This window comes from Somniosus microcephalus, chromosome 24 (genome assembly GCF_052327205.1).
Source record: "Somniosus microcephalus isolate GS21.2 chromosome 24, FLI_Smic_1.0, whole genome shotgun sequence".
In the NCBI taxonomy this organism is placed as follows: domain Eukaryota; kingdom Metazoa; phylum Chordata; class Chondrichthyes; order Squaliformes; family Somniosidae; genus Somniosus; species Somniosus microcephalus.
This window is the reverse complement of record NC_141010.1, coordinates 48,685,308-48,706,630: the sequence shown is the minus strand read 5'-3', so window position 1 is coordinate 48,706,630 and position 21,323 is coordinate 48,685,308. Positions and strand designations below refer to the sequence as shown.

The 21,323-nt window shown below is 50.1% G+C and overlaps 1 protein-coding gene across 1 annotated transcript in view; it reads right to left on the bottom strand.

The window, feature by feature from the left end:
- The window catches only part of LOC147101474 (integrin beta-3-like), a 120,655-nt gene that overhangs the window by 14,020 nt on the left and 85,312 nt on the right, over window positions 1-21,323 (bottom strand). The window contains exons 10-12 of the mRNA XM_085966612.1: window positions 14,361-14,793; window positions 6,038-6,257; window positions 4,914-5,014 (exon numbers count right to left, since the gene is read on the bottom strand). Coding sequence (XP_085822738.1) covers window positions 4,914-5,014; window positions 6,038-6,257; window positions 14,361-14,793 — 754 coding nt within the window. The remainder of the gene's footprint in view (window positions 1-4,913; window positions 5,015-6,037; window positions 6,258-14,360; window positions 14,794-21,323) is intronic.

Genomic DNA, 21,323 nt, shown 5'->3' with positions numbered 1-21,323 from the left:
CCGGGGGAGCGGTTATTGGGTAACACTGTGCCCGGGGGAGGGGTTATTGGGTAACACTGTGCCTGGGGAAGGGGTTATTGGGTAACACTGTGCCTGGGGAAGGGGTTATTGGGTAACACTGTGCCCGGGGGAGGGATTATTGGGTAACACTGTGCCTGGGGGAGGGGTTATTGGGTAACATTGTGCCCGGGGGAGGGTTTATTGGGTAACACTGTGCCCGGGGAAGGGGTTATCGGGTAACACTGTGCCCAGGGGAGGGGTTATCGGGTAACACTGTGCCCGGGGGAGGGGTTATTGGGTAACACTGTGCCCGGAGGAGGGGTTATCGGGTAACACTGTGCCCAGGGGAGGGGTTATCGGGTAACACCGTGCCCAGGAGAGGGGTTATTGGGTAACACTGTGCCCGGGGGAGGGGTTATCGGGTAACACTGTGCCCGGGGGAGGGGTTATCGGGTAACACTGTGCCCGGGGGAGGGGTTATTGGGTAACACTGTGCCCGGGGGAGGTGTTATTGGGTAACACTGTGCTCAGGGGAGGGGTTATTGGGTAACACTGTGCTCAGGGGAGGGGTTATTGGGTAACACTGTGCCCAGGGGAGGGGTTATTGGGTAACACTGTGCCCGGGGGAGGGATAATTGGGTAACACTGTGCCCAGGGGAGGGGTTATTGGGTAACACTGTGCCTGGGGGAGGGGTTCTTGGGTAACACTGTACCCAGGGGAGGGGTTATTGGGTAACACTGTGCCCAGGGGAGGGGTTATTGGGTAACACTGTGCCCGGGGGAGGAGTTATTGGGTAACACTGTGCCCGGGGGAGGGGTTAATGGGTAACAATGTGCCCGGGGTGGGGGGGGGAGAGGTTATTGGGTAACACTGTGCCCGGGGGAGAGGTTATTGGGTAACACTGTGCCCGGGGGAGGGGTTATTGGGTAACACTGTGCCCGGGGGAGGGGTTATCGGGTAACACTGTGTCTAGGGGAGGGGTTATCGGGTAATGCTGTGCCCAGGGGAGGGATTATTGGGTAACACTGTGTCTAGGGGAGGCGTTATCGGGTAACACTGTGCCCAGGGGAGGGGTTATTGGGTAACACTGTGCTCAGGGGAGGGGTTATTGGGTAACACTGTGCCCAGGGGGAGTGGTTATTGGGTAACACTGTGCCCAGGGGAGGAGTTATTGGGTAACACTGTGCCCGGGGGAGGGGTTATTGGGTAACACTGTGCCCGGGGAAGGGGTTATGGGTAACACTGTGTCCGGGGGAGGAGTTATTAGGTAACACTGTGCCCGGGGAACTGGTTATTGGGTAACACTCTGCCTGGGGGAGCGGTTATTGGGTAACACTGTGCCCGGGGAACTGGTTATTGGGTAACACTGTGCCCGGGGGAGGGGTTATTGGGTAACACTGTGCCTGGGGGAGGGGTTATTGGGTAACACTGTGCCCGGGGGAGGGGTTATTGGGTAACACTGTGCCCGGGGGACTGGTTATTGGGTAACACTGTGCCCAGGGGAGGAGTTATTGGGTAACACTGTGTTCAGGGGGAGGGGTTTTTGGGTAACACTGTGCCCGGGGGAGGGGTTATTGGGTAACACTGTGCCTGGGGAAGGGGTTATCGGGAAACACTGTGCCCGGGGGAGGGGTTATCGGGTAACACTGTGTCCGGGGGAGCGGTTATTGGGTAACACTGTGCCCGGGGGAGCGGTTATTGGGTAACACTGTGCCCGGGGGAGGGGTTATTGGGTAACACTGTGCCTGGGGAAGGGGTTATTGGGTAACACTGTGCCTGGGGAAGGGGTTATTGGGTAACACTGTGCCCGGGGGAGGGATTATTGGGTAACACTGTGCCTGGGGGAGGGGTTATTGGGTAACACTGTGCCCGGGGGAGGGTTTATTGGGTAACACTGTGCCCGGGGAAGGGGTTATCGGGTAACACTGTGCCCAGGGGAGGGGTTATCGGGTAACACTGTGCCCGGGGGAGGGGTTATTGGGTAACACTGTGCCCGGAGGAGGGGTTATCGGGTAACACTGTGCCCAGGGGAGGGGTTATCGGGTAACACCGTGCCCAGGAGAGGGGTTATTGGGTAACACTGTGCCCGGGGGAGGGGTTATTGGGTAACACTGTGCCCGGGGGAGGGGTTATTGGGTAACACTGTGCCCGGGGGAGGTGTTATTGGGTAACACTGTGCTCAGGGGAGGGGTTATTGGGTAACACTGTGCCCAGGGGAGGGGTTATTGGGTAACACTGTGCCCGGGGGAGGGATAATTGGGTAACACTGTGCACAGGGGAGGGGTTATTGGGTAACACTGTGCCTGGGGGAGGGGTTCTTGGGTAACACTGTGCCCAGGGGAGGGGTTATTGCGTAACACTGTGCCCGGGGGAGGGGTTATTGGGTAACACTGTGCCCGGGGGAGGGGTTTTTGGGTAACACTGTGCCCGGGGGAGGAGTTATTGGGTAACACTGTGTCTAGGGGAGGGGTTATCGGGTAACGCTGTGCCTAGGGGAGGGGTTATTGGGTAACACTGTGCCCGGGGGAGGAGTTATTGGGTAACACTGTGCCCGGGGGAGGGGTTAATGGGTAACACTGTGCCCGGGGTGGGGGGGGGAGAGGTTATTGGGTAACACTGTGCCCGGGGGAGGGGTTATTGGGTAACACTGTGCCTGGGGGAGGGGTTATCGGGTAACACTGTGCCCGGGGGAGGGGTTATTGGGTAACACTGTGCCCGGGGGACTGGTTATTGGGTAACACTGTGCCCAGGGGAGGAGTTATTGGGTAACACTGTGCCCGGGGGAGGGGTTATTGGGTAACACTGTGTTCAGGGGGAGGGGTTATTGGATAACACTGTGCCCGAGGGAGGAGTTACTGGGTAATACTGTGCCTGGGGGAGGGGTTATTGGGTAACACTGTGCCCGGGGGAGGGGTTTTTGGGTAACACTGTGCTCGGGGGAGGGGTTATTGGGTAACAGTGTGCCTGGGGAAGGGGTTATCGGGTAACACTGTGCCCGGGGGAGGGGTTATCGGGTAAAACTGTGTCCGGGGGAGCGGTTATTGGGTAACACTGTGCCCGGGGGAGCGGTTATTGGGTAACACTGTGCCCGGGGGAGGGGTTATTGGGTAACACTGTGCCTGGGGAAGGGGTTATTGGGTAACACTGTGCCTGGGGAAGGGGTTATTGGGTAACACTGTGCCCGGGGGAGGGATTATTGGGTAACACTGTGCCTGGGGGAGGGGTTATTGGGTAACATTGTGCCCGGGGGAGGGTTTATTGGGTAACACTGTGCCCGGGGAAGGGGTTATCGGGTAACACTGTGCCCAGGGGAGGGGTTATCGGGTAACACTGTGCCCGGGGGAGGGGTTATTGGGTAACACTGTGCCCGGAGGAGGGGTTATCGGGTAACACTGTGCCCAGGGGAGGGGTTATCGGGTAACACCGTGCCCAGGAGAGGGGTTATTGGGTAACACTGTGCCCGGGGGAGGGGTTATCGGGTAACACTGTGCCCGGGGGAGGGGTTATCGGGTAACACTGTGCCCGGGGGAGGGGTTATTGGGTAACACTGTGCCCGGGGGAGGTGTTATTGGGTAACACTGTGCTCAGGGGAGGGGTTATTGGGTAACACTGTGCCCAGGGGAGGGGTTATTGGGTAACACTGTGCCCGGGGGAGGGATAATTGGGTAACACTGTGCCCAGGGGAGGGGTTATTGGGTAACACTGTGCCTGGGGGAGGGGTTCTTGGGTAACACTGTGCCCAGGGGAGGGGTTATTGGGTAACACTGTGCCCAGGGGAGGAGTTATTGGGTAACACTGTGCCCGGGGGAGGGGTTATTGGGTAACACTGTGCCCAGGGGAGGAGTTATTGGGTAACACTGTGCCCAGGGGAGCGGTTATCGGGTAACACTGTGCCCAGGGGGAGGTGTTATTGGGTAACACTGTGCCCGGGGAGGCGTTATCGGGTAACACTGTGCCCAGGGGGAGGGGTTATTGTGGAGCACTGTGCCCAGGGGAGGAGTTATTGCGTAACACTGTGCCCAGGGGAGCGGTTATCGGGTAACACTGTGCCCAGGGGAGGGGATATCGGGTAACACTGTGCCCGGGGGAGGGGTTATCGGGTAACACTGTGCCCAGGGGAGGGGTTATTGGGTAACACTGTGCCCGGGGGAGGGGTTATTGGGTAACACTCTGCCCAGGGGAGGAGTTATTGGGTAACACTGTGCCCAGGGGAGGAGTTATCGGGTAACACTGTGCCCAGGGGAGGAGTTATTGGGTAACACTGTGCCCGGGGGAGGGGTTATTGGGTAACACTCTGCCCAGGGGAGGTGTTATTGGGTAACACTGTGCCCGGGGGAGGGGTTATCGGGTAACACTCTGCCCAGGGGAGGAGTTATTGGGTAACACTCTGCCCAGGGGAGGAGTTATTGGGTAACACTGTGCCCAGGGGAGGAGTTATTGCGTAACACTGTGCCCAGGGGAGCGGTTATCGGGTAACACTGTGCCCAGGGGAGGAGTTATTGGGTAACACTGTGCCCAGGGGAGGAGTTATTGGGTAACACTGTGCCCAGGGGAGCGGTTATCGGGTAACACTATGCCCAGGGGAGGAGTTATTGGGTAACACTGTGCCCGGGGGAGGTGTTATCGGGTAACCCTCTATCCAGGGGTAGGAGGTATTTTTGGGTAACACAGCAAGTTAATCTGCATCATTTACACAGAAGAGCTGCAGATCCAGAACAAATCAGGACTTGCAGCTCGGGGTTAACTGGCTTTCAGTCAAACTGCTGTACAGGTTCCATTTGATGAGCGGAGACAGCCCTGAATGGGACTGATGGGAACTGGATGGAAGGCACTGCCTAATCGTGGTCTGTTCAGACAGCCAAGGGGCAGAACCGCTGGTAGTTTAACCCGATGTGCCAGTCCGTGCACTTACCCAGCTTCTCCACGAATCGGATCTCGTCTCTGCACACCTTGTCACAAGTACCGTCATCCTTCCACTCCCCGGTGTCAAACACCTTGCACTCGACGCAGCCCCTGTGAGGGACGGGAGCAGAGAGATTGAACAAAAACAGACACTCCACACTTCTGTGAAACTCAACTAACTCTTTTTAAAGTAAATTATTGTCACATTTCCTCCCCTCCCCCTCCTGGCCCTTGCTGGTGCTGGCCGTGATTGGGTGATAGGGTTGACAGTTGAGCATGGCAGGCTATTGGACTGTGGCGGGCATCACGGCCACGACCTGGTCCATGGGCTGAGCTTAGATATTTGTTACCTCTTTAATGGGCTTTTCAGGTAAGCTTCCTCTTCATTTGTTTGTTTGACCTGCCTGGCGTAAAGAAAAACTTGCATTTATATAGCACCTTTCACCATCTCAGAACGTCCCAAATCGCTTTACAACCAATGAAATACTTTTGAAGTGTAGTCACTGTTGTAATGTAGGAAATGTGGCAGCTAATTTGTGCACAGCAAGCTCCCACAAACAGCAATGAGATAATGACCAGATCATCTGCTTTAGTGATGTTGCCTGAGGGTTAAGAACGGGCCAGGGCACCAGAGAGAACTCCCCTGCTCTTCTTCGAAATAGTGCCATCGAATCTTTTACATCCACTTGAGATGATAAATGGGACCTCGGTTTAATGTCTCATCTGAAAGACGGCACCTCCGACAGTGCGGCAGTCCCTCAGTACTGCGCTGGAGTGTCAGCCTAGATTTTGTGCTCAAGTCTCTGGAGCGGGAATTAAACCTTCTGACCCAGAGGCAAGAGTGCTACCCACTGACCCACTGCTAACACAAAGGCCTCTCTCCAAGCCTTTGGACCACTTTGCCCTCCACTTTCGGATGGCCTCAACTGAGATGGGCAAATTCCACCCTACCTCCTTCAAAGGAAATCCCGAGTGTGAATGCCAGTCAAGCCTGCGATTGGAAAATCCAATGGAGTCCAACATTGAAAAGCTCCAGCTACCAGACTGACCAAACAAGCAGCAGACTTTCTTCCAAGGTGCTTGGCGTGTTGTCGGGGGGGGGGGGGGGGGGGCGTTGGGGGGAGCCGGACTCACTTTTTGAGGGCGCAGGCATCGGGGCAGGTGGGGCATTTCTCACACTGGTCTCCGTACGCCCCACCTGTGCAGACACACTTCCCGCAGTGACAGTTGCCTCGCCCGTGGCAGATGAACCCGACAGCGGGCAAGCAGTTGTCGGTCTTTATGGTGCAGTTGCAGTAACGGTCGGTCCAATCTGGGTAACAGCTACACTCACCGCACTGGCACTTGCCGTTGTCTGTGGTGAATGGAAAAACAGCGGTGAGACTCAGAGCTCCGAACATTGCACACACCCTGAACGTTAACTTCACCCCCACCCCCATACCCTCTTTCACCAATATAAGGGGTTCAGGATGTGCAGGGAAAAAACAATATTAAACAGACAATGCAACTGAGAATCGGAAAGTGGGCTGGAACTGTCCGTCTATTGGAAGAGAAGGAACGTGATAGAGAGAATGAGCAAGAAAGAATAAGACAGACAGAGAAGAAAAAACAGGAGAGAAAAAAGGGAGAATGTGAGAGAGTGAGAGATAGAAAGAATACGGGGTAAGAAAGAGAATACAAGACTGGAAGAGAGCATGAGAGAATGAAAGAAAGAGAACATAGGAATTGTTAGACGAGAAAAGACTGAGGTCCGTCTAGTTGGCCTTCCACCATCCTGGTAGTCACATGATATAATGGTAATGATGTTGTGGACGATCCTAGCGATCAATCTCTATCAATGAGTCTACAACAGACCCAGGCATGAGGCGAGGAAAACTCCAAGTGGTGGAGAGCTTTGGGAACCATGGGTCCAAAGTCACCTGTTCCTCCTGAGCTCGCTACACGTACCACACATTGGGCCGTATTTTGCGACCCCTGCGGGCGCGTACCCGCCTGTAGGGACCACACAAGCTCCGGGTTCAGGAGTGTGAAGCGAATGCACGTAAACCCAGAACTTGCGATCTGTCAAGAATCCTCTGGACAGATCCTCTGCATCCCCGGGAGAAGGGCCTCTGCGGGTGGAGAGTCGCGCTATTTGCCCAACTTCTGCCCGCTGAATGCCCGTGAAATTCTTACGCCCGGTAAAAGCTGGCGTAAGGCCTGCTTTTCCCAGCATAAGAGTTTTAAAAAATAGAAAAATAAAATGTTATCATTTTCAGGTAAGTTTATTTTTAGCCCTGTTGAAACATATAGGGGGAAAAATTCGGTTGCTTTGAGCCTCCCGTTAGTGCCCTACCGCTAACGGGCGCAAAGCAACTGGCACCCGGCAGTGGCGCCGCCAACGCCTCCCGTGAAATTCAGCGTGATGACGTCATCGCCTTGCGCAGCGCCCCGGCCACAATTTTCGGTAGTGCCCCCTGACTTACCGCCAGACGTTATGTCCGAAGGGGTCAGAGGGGCCTACCTGCGGCCGGGGCGGCGCAGATTAAAGGCGAGGTGCCGGGCGGCCATTTTTGTTGCTGGCCGCCTGCTAGCACCTGCCTCCCGTTGCCGTCCCCGGCCTCCTGACCTGCCCCTCCGCGGAGTGCCAGCTGCGCTCCGTGAGCCCGGCACTGCTCTTGAGTGCCGGGCTCTTTTGCTGGCACTCCGATCCCTGGTGGCCCAGCTGGGCCCCGGGTCGTGCTGCGCAAGGCCCCTCCCCTTTAAGAAGGGGAGGAAAGCCTGCAACACCGCGACGAGCCGCAGAGCGTGGCGCTGCGGCATGTAGTGCCGCGATATTCCCTCACAGCACCCCTAGAGGGAGGCAGGGCGCTTCCAGTAGCATCCCACTTCCCTCTTGGGGCGCTACCGATGAATTTCAGCCACGGGGACGCTAATTTTTTCGGGTCGCTAACAGTGAAGTTAGCGCCTCAATTTTTCCCCCAAAAATTACATTCTTGTTTAATATATTTAATTAAATGGAATTTTAATTAATTTAAAATATGTATTAAAAAAAAAATTATTTCATGTGTTTGTGTATTTTTTAAGTGATCCCCATTCATACTGATGAGAGTTCTGAACGTACGGAACTCCCATAAGTACGAATGGGGATTCCCTTCTTTTATTGGTTGGGCTGGCCCACGTGATCCCAGGAGCACTTGCGAACCGCCTGCGCCCCTGGGATACGTGGGCCTCTGCCCGCACGGACCCGGAGAGGCCCAGGATCGCCAGTCTCTGTACCATGCGCCCCTGGGATACGTGGGCCTCTGCCCGCGCGGACCCGGAGAGGCCCAGGATCGCGAGTCTCCGTACCATGCGCCCCTGGGATACATGGGGCTCTGCCCGCATGGACCCGGAGAGGCCCAGGATCGCCAGTCTCTGTACCATGCGCCCCTGGGATACATGGGGCTCTGCCCGCACGGACCCGGAGAGGCCCAGGATCGCGAGTCTCTGTACCATGCGCCCGAGATACATGGGGCTCTGCCCGTGCGAACCCAGAGATGCCCAGGATCGCGAGCCTCCGTACCTCCCGGACCACCAGGTAAATGCGAAGATATTTTACAGGTTGGAGGCATCCACCCGCGGGAAGCCTCCGATCACAAATGTTGGGCCGTTCTGTCTCAAATTACTCATATGCTTTGTCGCAAAATGTTATTTTCTGAAAGGAATCTATTTAAAGAAAAAGACAGAGTAAAAGAGAGAAATGAGAGACCACTCGCAGCCGTGCTTCAGTACTCTGAGTGAGTGATGATTCTGCTCTAATGCACCCGGTTAGACACACTCAATGTGACTCGGCGTCTCTCCTTGTAGAACACCAGAGAAATGCCCTTGGGACCAGTCCACCCACCCTCCTTCCCAATCCGGGAATGTTGTGTGATGTGGTGGTTACGGAAGATAATTATTTTTTTAAGAATCATTTAATTTGGGTGTCCCAAAACCTCGGCTGTCACCAAGCAGTGACTAAGTTCTCTGGTTTTAGCTCAGGCGGGGGGCGGGGGTGTGTCTCCATGGGGAGGTGGTGTGCACTGTGTATTGGGCAAATAGAAGCCCTACTGGTAAACACGGAGAGGGTTTCACCATGTCAGATTCCTGGGCTGGCCAAAAAAACACCGCAATATTACTTGGCATCCCCGACCCACGACCTTTGCCCTTTGTTCCTTCCCCGCCCCTTTCTTTTGGTCAGCTCTGTAAAGCAGTTGTCCTAACTTTCCCTTCCCAGTTCTGATGCAGGATCTCTACCCAAAACACAAGCCTGCCTTCGCTCTCTCCTCAGATGCTGGCAGAGCCACCGTGCGTTTCCAGAACTTTCTTTTTCGGATTTCTGGGGCTGACCTTCCGAAGGCTCGCAACCCGGCCTTTCAGCGCACCGGGAAATCGCAGGTGCCCGGTAACAGATGGACAACCATGGCCAATCGGCTTGCGGTTTCTTGCTACGTACGGTGGGTCTCCCCGCCAATGGCGCGCGTCCGTTAAATCAGTCCGTTTGTCTCAGTTACTGCTGGGAAATGCAAGCCTCTGGCCACTGGATGGGGACAGGACTGGGCTTGGCTGTGTATAAACTTGGCTCGTATTCCCTTGAGTTTAGAAGGTTGAGGGGTGATCTGATTGAGGTGTTTAAAACGATAAAAGGATTTGAGAAGAGTAGATACAGAGAAACTCTTTCCTCTTGTGGGGGAGTGGAGTCCAAGGGGGCACAATCTTAAAATTAGAGCTAGGCCGTTCAGGGGTGAAATCTGGAAGCACTTTTTCACACAAAAGGTAGAGGAAATTTGGAACTCGCTCCCCCTAAAAGGCTGTGGATGCTGGGGGTTGAGACTGAGATTGACAGATTTTTTTTTTAGCTTAAGAGTACCAAGGGACTTGGAGCAAAGGCGAGTTGAGGTACAGATCGGCTACGATTTGATTGAATGGCCGAACAGGCTCGAGGGGCTGAATGGCCTCCTCCTGTTGCTATGTTCCTAGGTTGGCTCCGAGTGATACAGTGCTTAAACTAAACTCTGGATTCCCATTCCGAGAGAGGTGTATGTATACCTTTAAGTCCTCACTCATTTTTATTTTTAAAACATTTTGCTGTCTTTCACTTAAAAAATAAATAAACACAGCTTCAATGGGATGTCAAATTAGAGTCAAACATGGGTCAGAGACTGGACTAGGACACTAGCGCTATTCTCTGAGTCACACTCACGCCCACTTTTAGCAAGACTCTTCACCGGCATTGGAGTCTCACAGTTTTGACCTAGATTATTATATAGATCTTACTGCACAGAAACAAGCCATTTGGCCCAACTGGTCTATGCTGGTGTTTATAGGAACATAGCAACTGGAGTAGGGCATTTAACCCCTCGAGCATGTTCCGCCATTCAATGAGATCATGGTTGACTTGCGACTTAACTCCATATACCTGCCTTTGCCCCATATCCCTTAATAGCTTTGATTAACAAAAATCTATTAATCTCTCTGATTTAAAATTAACAATAGAACTAGCATCAATTGCCATTTGCGGAAGAGAGTTCCAAACTTCTACCACCCTTTGTGTGTAGAAGTGTTTCCTAACTTCACTCCTGAAAGGCCTGGCTTTAATTTTTAGACTACGTCCCCTAGTCCGCGACTCCCCAACCAGCGGAAATAGTTTCAACACCGACCACTAGTCACATCCTGCCAGTTAGAGTACCTGCCCATTATCCCTACTCTCTGTCTCCGGCCACTCAGCCAATTTTCTAATCAGGTCAATTATTTGTCCTCAACTCCAAGAGCTTCAACTTTAGCTAACAGTCTCTTATGTGGGACTTTATCAAATGCCTTCTGGAAGTCCATATAAATAACACCATAGACATTCCCCAGTCCACTACTTTAGTCACCTCCTCAAAAAATTCTATCAGGTTTGTCAGGCATGACCTACCCTTTACAAATCCATGCTGGCTCTCTCTGATCAGCTAAAAATTTCACGCTGTTTAGTCACTCTATCCTTAATTATAGACTCTAGTAATTTCCCGGCAGCAGATGTTAGGCTAACTGGTCTATAAATCCCTGGTTTCCCTCTCTCACCATTCTTAAATAACAGAGTGACATGTGCAGTTATTCAATCTAAAGGGATCGTTCCTGAATTGAGAGAACTTTGGAAGATTATAGTTAGGGCATCTGCAATGTTCTCACCTAACACCTTTAAAACCCTGGGATGGAAACCATCTGGTCCTGGGGATTTGTCACTCTTTAGTGCCATTATTTTCTTCATTACTGTTATTTTCCTTAAGTTAATTTTGGTGAGTCCTCATCCCTGAGCCAATATTAGTTTCTTTGAGATGTCTGGCATGCTATCCTCATCCTCTACTGTAAATACTGACGCAAGTAATTATTCAACATGTTCACCATTTCCTTATTTTTATTTACAGTATCACCGCTATCAGTTTTCAAGGGGTCCACAGTGCTCCTGACCACCCTCCTTTTCCTAATATAATTGTAAAGATGTTTTGTGTTGATTTTGATATCCCTTGCAAGTTTCTTTTCATACACCCTTTTATAGCTCTATTTTGTCACCATTTGTTGCTGTTTGTATCTCTCCCAGTTGCCAGGATCTGTGCCAGTTTTTGCATTTTTTGTATGCTTTTTCTTTTAGCTCTACCTGTTTTGTCATGCATTTTTTGTCAAATAGAACTCTTGCCTCTTAGGGGTATAAACTGGTTCTGTATCACATTAAATTCTTCTTTGAACAACTCGTATGCTCCACACGAGCCTCCTCCCACCCCTCTTCATCTAACCCCATCTGCATAACCTTCCAATCCTTTCTCCCTGATGTGTTTATCTAGCTTCTCCTTATTTTAAATGGGTTAGTAATCTGCTTCACTCAGTTTTCATCAACAGATGGGTTCCTCGATCCTGACAGTTAGTGCGGACCAACTAAACGGAGGGGAGAAAACACATTATAAGTGGATTAAGAAAATAATTCTAAAAGTAGGGCTGAAGGAATTCTCTTTCTGCTAAGTCTTTACATCTTAGTGTTGAATCATATCGCAATTATTTTAAGTTGGAGCAGTCTCCAGCCCACACACCCTAATAATTAAGTCTTCTGATTGTGACATCATGGGGGTGGCACCGTTGACTGTAATGGGAACTTGCTCTTCTGATTCACTTGGGTGCCAGTGAGTGTCAGAGCACCCCAGGTAAACATAACACTGGTGGGCAAGCTTCACAGGGGGTCTGCCAGCTCTGGGTCACTTCTCAGGCCAGTGTGAGGTGCCAGCTCCCATTAAAGTGAATGGAGTATCTCTACTCCCATAAGATACATTGTGGAGGGGGACAGAGACTCAATATAATGGGCTTACTTGAGGATGCTACAATGAACATATATATTTTTTGGATCAGCATGGCAACCCTTCACCGTGTCGGACTGTCCCCAATTCAACTTATTGAGAACTCCACACACACCTTTTGATTTTTGTTCGCTCAATATGGACTGCACACTCTCTCCTTAAAGGGCCACCTCCCACTTACTCTTGGCAAAGCCAAGGCTTAGGGGCCTCCAACTATGCACAGGGTTATGTTTCCTGCTACTTGTTCGGTCCTATCCATTTGGCTAATGGCTTCCATGGTTACCTGGCGCGGAGTGGGAGGATCCCTGGCCTGACTCTCCAGGTTAGCTGGTCAATCATAATGTGCGGACCTGCCTAGTTCAGGTATAGGATTACTGAGTACAGGACTATAAGAGGTCAACTTGGTTCTGAGCTCCAATTGCCAGGTGTATCATCTTGAAGCCACCTTGACCCCAAAGAGACCCTACTCACTTCTCTCCGAAGGAGAATAGCGATTGGTATAATGCTTTTGGAGAGTGATCAGATAAGATTCTTTTCAGATGGACATTGGATGAGGATTTTGAATAGAAATTTGTTCCCCTAGACTTTCCATCCTCTTTGAAAGGGAGCTTGAGTGAAACCGCTCTAAATTCAGACTGGGGGAAAATGCCGAATGTACGGAATCTTGGAGCTGAGCCTAATTCTTACTGGAATCTTTTCCACTAACTTCTTTGGTTTGACCCAGGTTCCAGTCTGGCGAATGGGGCTGCCGGGGAAGGTATAACTCCAGTCTGATTGATAAAAGGAATAAACGGAGGCTTGGCTGACTGATGTCTACAGACTAGAGGCTTTCTGAAAGCATGAGCTTCAGGAGTTGGACCATGGCGGACTGCCTGTGTACCTCAGCTCTGGGGCCCTGGAGTTTGATGAGTGTTGTGAAACTCTTAATTGTCTCTGATCGTTAATTAAAGTCATTTCATATAGAAAGACCACGCCCACGTGTCGTGTGTGGGATCAGCGTGAGGCAATGTCAAACATTCCACTCGGAGGAGTACAGGTTGGGTAGCTGCACTCTGCCCAGATGTAATGTTCCAGTCAGTCGGATTGGGATTGCCAGCCCAGCCTGCATACTCATATTCACGAGGGAGCTTGAGTGAAGCCGTTCCAAATTCAGATTACAGGGGGCCTTTAGTGCAATATTGCCAAATCAGGATTATATTTTCCCAATAGGCCATGTATTTTCTGAGAGATTTCCCCAAATTCGACAAGACTGGAAACATAATAAAGTACGGAAATTATCTCATTGTTACGATATCTTGAATGTACAGATATTACTGGGTTCGGTCTGGTACAGTGCAATGGGCTTTGTATGGTGCTTCGCCAATGGATTTAACATTGCTGGCTTGGTGATGCCTGGTTACACCTCCATTTAGCATCTACTTATCCTATCTGAGATGCTTCAACATGCCATGGAATGAGGAGATTCTTATGCTGTTGGGAGCCAGGGCAGGAGGCACATTGTCTGCACAGTGCAACAGGCCAAACTGTGGGGGATGGTCCACAGTTGCCCATTTCGGAGTGGACAATGTTTTCTTCCGCCCCTGTTGCCACTGGTCGTGTGGGCTGCTGATCTGTGGTGAATTGAACCTGCCCCATAATCAATCATGGCTCACCTCGTCTGTGCGTGCGTGCGTGATGTTTCAGCACATGTGCAGAAGAGGTAAGCCCACGAGGTAGCGAGTTCAACCAGCGCAAGGTTAGCCGTTTTCATAGCTCCATGAGTAGTGACATGAATCAGTCATTCATGAAAGAAAGACTTATGAAATAATACTAAGCGGCCTGTGGGTGGCGCTGTCCAGGGAGAGTATAAATACTCGGGCACGGGCCCAGCTTGCGCAGGACATTCTTAACAGGAACTAGTGAAGGACACAACTAGACCTCCATGTTGTAAAACAGTTGATTAAAGCTTTGTTTAACGCTTAGACCAAGTGCCTAGTAGTTTTCTTACGTCAAGTAGTGTGCGCAGGGCTGGAAGCAATTGGTAGGTATGCAATGACTGCCGCACTCAACTAGCACCTCCTCCTGGCCAGTGATGGACAAGCATTGAGACTGCCGGCAAACACTTTCAAGCAGCAGAGTGTTATTCCACTCACCTGAGCACAGCTTCCCCTTGTAGCGTCCACAAGAAAAGTCATCGCATTCGCAGAACTTGCCGGATATGGTCCCGACGTCACTCCTGTGGCAGACACACTGTCCACAAATGCACTCCCCACGGCCACTGCAAATGCGGTCGCTTCCATTTTGGGAGCAGGTGTCCTGATTGGTCACTGAGTAATCCCCGGCCGTGCACTCACAGTGAGGTCCAAGGCGCCCTGGGTGACACTTGCACACTGCGCACTCGTAGGTCCCATTGCCATTGGTGCACTGAGTGCTGTTCTCCACTGCGTCGCTCTCGCAGTCGCAGGCACAGCTGAAATTGACGGTCACCTCCAGGGTATCCTTAAACCGAATCGGCTTCAGCGTAAATGTCTTCACTTTCTCATCCTTTGGACACTCTCTGGCCTCCAGTTTCACAGTAAAATTCACCTGGAGACAAAGAGAGGAGAGAACTTTCATTTACATAAAGCTCAAGATGTGCCGAAGTGCTTTGCATCTAATGGACTACTTTGAAGCGTTGACACTGCTGTTGTGTAGGTGATTGTGGCAGTCAATTTATGCACAGCAAGCAGCAATGAGATGAGTGACCAGGACTATTTCGGGTGGAGTTGATTGAAGGAAGAATGTTGGCCAGGACACTCTCTACTTTTATTCAAGCAGTGCCGTGGGATCCTTAATGTCTATCTGAACAAGTAGCGTAATAATTCATAGCTTGCTATTGCTCTTTATTCTATGGGCTGATATTAATAATGACTGCGATTATTCTATAGATTGCTATTCCTCTACGGGTCGATAGTTCTGTGCGCTGCTATGGGTTTTCCAGCTGAGACATTTGATTTCATATTTGAATATTTTTTTTAAATGTGTGTTTTATTTTTAAATAACTTGGGGGAAAAATTCGGTTGCTTTGCACCTCCCGTTAACGCCCTAAGTGCAGCTAGCGCCCGGGCGCGGCGATGTTGGCACCGTTCGCAAAATTGACCAGTTGTTTTCTGGCGGCGCTAAGCACTACCGCCACGATCTCCTGCGCCCGCAGATTGTGACATCAGTCAAGCGTGCAACGCCCCGATAGCGCCCCGGACTGGATATTGAGTCACGCCCCCTGCCTTAGCGCCTGCCGCTAGGAACGACAGGTAGAGGGGAACGTTTTCAAGTTGAGAAGGGGCTGGGGGAGCGCCATTTAAAGGCGGGCGCGTCCTGCCTTTTCTTGTCGGCAAAATTTTTGGTTTTAACGCTGCCCTAAGGAGTTTTGGCCCTCAGCACCACTTTTGAGGTTCCTAAGTGCCGAGCTCTTTCCGTGGGCCTATCCATTAGTGCTCCCAACACAATTGCTTTTGAGGTCTTGTGAAGGAATAAGCCATATAACCTATTCCGAAAAATACACTATCTTATGAAAGAATTCTGGTCTTATTAAAACAGGACAAACTGGGTTTGGGAAATTTAGAAACTTAACAATGAAAAATCTGTGAAAGCATTCTGGCTATTGAGATAAGATAGTTGTTGACCCTGAATAAATAACCTTATTGAAAAAGAAGGTGAAGGGCTCCAACAGGCTGACCTTTTGGGAACAAAACAATGGTTCACGCTGGATAAGGTGTTCTAATTTAATCTTTGTAAAGATGACATAAAGTAAGGAACGCCTGCCGTCACACCGTTTTTATATGGTAAACTTAGAACACCTAGAGATGAGACAAGATTCTGGCTGAGGTGGCAGTAAGAGTTGCAGAGCTCGGCAGAAAAATGACTAGAGATAATTAGCTTGCATCAGCAGAAAATCTTAAAGGAAATACCACTGGAAAATGGTATAAATATTGAACTCTCAAATGGGATAACAGACTCGCTTTAATCGGGCAAAGTGATTCTCGGCTTCAGAGGTGGCTCTGTAGTACTCTTTGTACCTCGGGGATCCAAGGTATTTGATATTGATGGATATCCTGTATAGAGAACTTTAAGAACTGTAATACTGTAGCAAAGTTAAGATTTAAAAGTAAGATTCTCTGTTAATAATAAGATAGCATTTTTTCTCTTTTTAGAACGGTTAATGTTGCAATTGACTGATTCACCAACTGTAAATTGCATGTTGGTTCTTCAATAAATCTATATATTTTTAGAATTGTCTCACATAAGACTTCTGTATCAAAAACTCGTAAACTCCATCTCTGTACACTCTTTGCTGAGGAGTTGCAGAATTCTGAGGGAGTTTTCTGGACCCTCATAATATCTGGGACATTACAGTCTAACTAAACTTATTAAAAGCGCTATCTGGAGAATGGTAACATTCTCGGGTTGTTCCTTTCCTTTAGGGAGAGATAGTCCGGACCTTTAGACCCAATTAAACATCTTTAGGATTCGGCTACCTCAAACTTTAGTTGAAAGTGAACGTCTGAGAAATACGCCTGATCCGGGGTAGCCCTAAAGGGGCTAGGACTAGTAAATATCCCTCCAGTCTCTCCAGGCCGAGATTCAAGGCTGCAATGAGCAGGGAGTGGCTGGCCAGCAAGATGGCCCCTCCCCTTTAAGAACTGGACGGCACCAGTCTGTCTGGCTTCCATGGTAACTGACATCGCCTGAGCTTTGGTAGCGTTCTGAGGTAGCGCCTCGCTCCCCGACGTTAGCGCCTTAAGAGAGGTGTGTAGTGCCTGATTTAGCGCTCAAATCACCTCCAGGGGCGATAGAGGCGAATTTTGCAGTCGGAGGCGATAATTAGCACCGGGCGCTAAAATTTGCGCCCGGCCGATATTAGCGCCCCAAACAGGGCAATACTGAATTTTCCCCCCTTGACCAATAGATATAAAGTAAGCCGGCACCATCAAAGGTAGATATAAAACAGGGACACAATCATTCAAAATATGGAACAGAATGCAGCAAAACAAGGTTGGACGGTACATTAGAGCAGGATGGAGCCTGGGCACATGCGATGTGCAATTCAGAAGAGGAACTAAACACAGAGGAAGCGTTAGCTGAACTGATGCCTTGTCCCTACACACATGGTTTGCTAAACACTGGCAATAATATAGGCCAGGTGCCTGTCAGCCAATGTTTTTATTCGAGTTTTAAATTACTAGCAGAACTTAGTGTTACGAAGTGGGAAAACTGGAAACAGATACATATGGTAGAGTGAGTTATTGAGACCATCAGAGCGCTTTAATTCATTCACAAGCTCACAAGATAAATCATGGATGGGGGAAGCAACTCATCCCACTGCACCTCAGCTGGATTTTCCTGCGTTACACTGCCCGGAATCAGAGGAAAATCAAGGAAAATCAGGAAGAGAGGACGACCACCCCATCTTAGCCCATCCTGTATTTTTCCTCCATCTCCCCAGCAGGGAAGACCAGCTGCCCCTTCACCACCCGGCCGCATGGAAATCACGGCGGATGGGGAAGGGCCTGGTATCCGAGCTGATTTACACGCCATGCATCACCAACGCCAGGGTCTCCCAGGAGGGGGTTGTGTGCGGTGGGGGTGGGGGAGGGCGTTAGTCCCATGGTCAGTAGAAGCAGGCTCTTTTGGAGGGAGGGGGCTTAGTAGCGGGCTCTTCTTCCTCTCCTCAGGCCTCACAACCAGAACAGTTCTAGGCCTTGACTCGGCCCTCTTGGTGGCAGGGATCCCACTGGGACGCTGCCCTGCCTAAATAATGACCCATGACCCAGCAGGGTCAGGGTCACAGCAGGGTCAGGGCAGCGGGCAGAAGCCCTCCACTAACTTGCCGTCAGTGGGAGGAGGGAAATACAGCCCACAGCTGCCTCCCACCCTGCACAACATCCCCTCCCCATCTGAAGGTGCTGATTCAAGTTGTCTCTAAAATGATTCCAGTGCTTTTGCCTCCACTATTCAATCCGAAGTTTCGTTCCATGTGTTGATCCTTATGTGAAGGAGGACATCCATACATTAGTCCTAAACTTGCCTTTCTCCAGTTCGAACTGGCTCCTCCTGGTCCATATCAGAGTAATATCGTGAAACACAAGAGAAAAGCATCATCCTCCTCTTCCTCAGGAGACGTCCGCCTTCCATTCACTGTCCGGTGACTGAGCTGATTCTAGGGCAGCCCCTGTGGACTTAGTCCCCGCAGTGAGGGCAATGGCAAGGTTCTCTGATGGAAGCTTTGAGGGGATTTAAGCTCTGTTCAAGGGGGTGGGAGGAGGCTCGTGTGGAGCATAAACACCAGCATAGACCTGTTGGGCCGAATGGCCTGTTTCTGGGCTGTAAACACTTTGCAATACTTTGAAGTGTTGTTGGTCAAACCAAGACAAAGTCATCAGGCTTAAAAAAGAGCCTGGTACAGTAAACGTTAAGATATTTTGTTAATCTTGATGGAATGAAGGCTTGTTCAAACTTCCTGTAGCCTTTCAATTATATTAATTAGTCACTGGCTTGAGCATGAGGATACTGATTTAATTAATCTCGCCTTTGCAGTTTGGGAAATGCTGCAATTATACCTTGAATAATTCCTTATTGCGAAGGAGGAATTTAAGGCCTGACTGCACTTGTTATCTGAGGAATGTGATGTCGTAGCTGATGCTGTTCTTTGAGCAACAGTGCTCGAAGAGTTTCAGTATCAGCTGCTTACTCACAGGGCGACAGGTGGGTGCTATGCCGTCGCTTGCTAAGGTCAGTTAGTAACAAACAACTAAGGGCCTCAGAGCTTAAAAACATGTAGGCCCCGGCCAGATGGGTCCTGTTGTTGCGGACTGTCGGCAGAGGGTGAAGAATATGGGGCAGACTATAAAGTGATCTAAACAAGGAAGATACGTCCCACGACATATTTTCCTCATTTACAATGCTGCAAGTCAGAGGTCTCACGTTGCTAGGGCTATCGGCGGGTTGGGGGGGGGGGTGGTGGTGGGCGTGCGGGAGCAAGGGGGAGAACTTAAAAGTCTGCTTCTTCCTTTTCCCCTCCCTCCCAGAAGCCCTCAGGACCACCAATGCTATCGCGTCGCAGCAAAATTGCTCCCCCGGGTCTTGCGGGGGCCCCGGTTGTGCTACAAATGGCGGGGAATAGCGGGGGGGGGGGCGGGGCGGGGGGTGCCCGCCTTTAATATTTAAATTACCGAGAAGTCTGACAGGCTCAGGGACTTCAGCACAGGCCGGGCTGCAGTTCTTCCCTGACCCAAATCTTCCCCCTCCTCCCCCCCAAGGTATTTCCAGGAATATCATGCACCTCGTCAATCATACAAATACTTCCAGGTCGAGCAGACATTCCAGGGATCCTCCTGTATTTCTCTAAGGAGACACCAATATCCACTGTGGTACCGAACAGCACCACAGGCGATGCTCTACCCCAACTAGTGAAAGCAAACAAACTTATGGTTGTGGCTAAAAAGAAGAGGTTTTTGTTTGTTGTATTTGTTGAAGAATTGAGTTCTGACTACTGTTACATAGAATTTACACCACAGAAACAGGCCATTTGACTCAACTGGTCTATGCCGGTGTTTATGCTCCACACGAGCCTCCTCTCACCCTACTTCATCTCACCCTATCAGCAAGTAATCTCCTATTCCTTTCCCCCTTGCGTGTTTATCTAGCTTCCCCTTAAATGCATGTATACTATTCGCCTCAACTACTCCATGTGGCAGTGAGTTTCACATTCTATCCACTCTCTGGGTAACGATGTTTCTCCTGAATTCCCGATTACATTTATTAGTGACTATCTTATATTTATGGTGCCTAGTTCTGGACTCCCCCACAGGCGGAAACATTTTCTCTACATCTACCCTATCAAACCCTTTCATAATCTTAAAGACCTCGATCAGGTCACCCCTTCTCTGTTCTACAGAAAAGAGCCCCAGCCTGTTCAATCTTTCCTGTTAGGTATAACCTCTCAGTTCTGGTATCAGTTCTTGTAAATCTTTTTTTGCACCCTCTCCAGTGCCTCTATATCCTTTTTTATAATATGGAGACCAGAACTGTACACAGGACTCCAAGTGTGGTCTAACCGAGGTTCGATACAAGTTTAATATAACCTCCCTGCTTTTCAATTCGATCCCTCTGTTCAACACCATTTGGAAAATACAGATGTGTGTGTTTGCTTTTTGGAATCTCGCCAGGTCCCAAGTAATTTCAGGCACCACTATCATGGTGGATATCATTTTAGGCTACGATACAAATGAATGGAACTCGGGAGAGAGCAGGAGGGGGAGACAGGACTGGGGAGGGAGATGGAGGGAGATGGGACTGAGGAGGGAGATAAGACTGAGGAGGGAGATGGAGGGAGACGGGACTGAGGAGGGAGATGGAGGGAGACAAGGGAGACAAGACTGAGGAGGGAGCAGCCCTGGGAGACCTGGGACAGAGGCTGGAAAGACTGACTGTGCTTTTCCTTAACAGCTGGAACACTGATCCTCACTTTAATCAGTGTGAAAACATGTTTGCGGATAAAGGCAGTGCTGCTCTACAAGTATGTAAAAAGGAAGAGAGTAGCAAAAGTAAACGTTGGTCCCTTAGAGGCTGAGACAGGAGAAATTATTATGGGGAAAAAGGAAATGGTATAAACGTTAAACAAATATTTTGTATATGTCTTCACAGCAGAAGACACAAAAAACATACCAAAAATGGTGGGGAAACCAAGGGTCTAATGAGGGTGAGGAACTTAATGTAATTAATATAAGTAGAAAAAAAGTACTAGAGAAACTAATGGGACTAAAAGCCGACAAATTCCCTGGACTGGACGGCCTACATCCTAGGGTTCTAAAAGAGGTGGCAGAAGAGATAGTGGATGCATTGGTTTTGATCTTCCAAAATTCCCTAGATTCTAGAACGGTCCCAGCGGATTGGAAGGTCGCAAATGTAACTATTCAAGAAAGGAGGGAGAGAAAAAACAGGGAACTAGAGGCCAGTTAGCCTGACATCAGTCGTCTGGAAAATGCTGGAATCTATTGTTAAGGAAGTAGTATCAGGGCACTTAAATCATAACGTGATTAGACAGAGTCAACAGGGTTTTATGAAAGGGAAATCGTGTT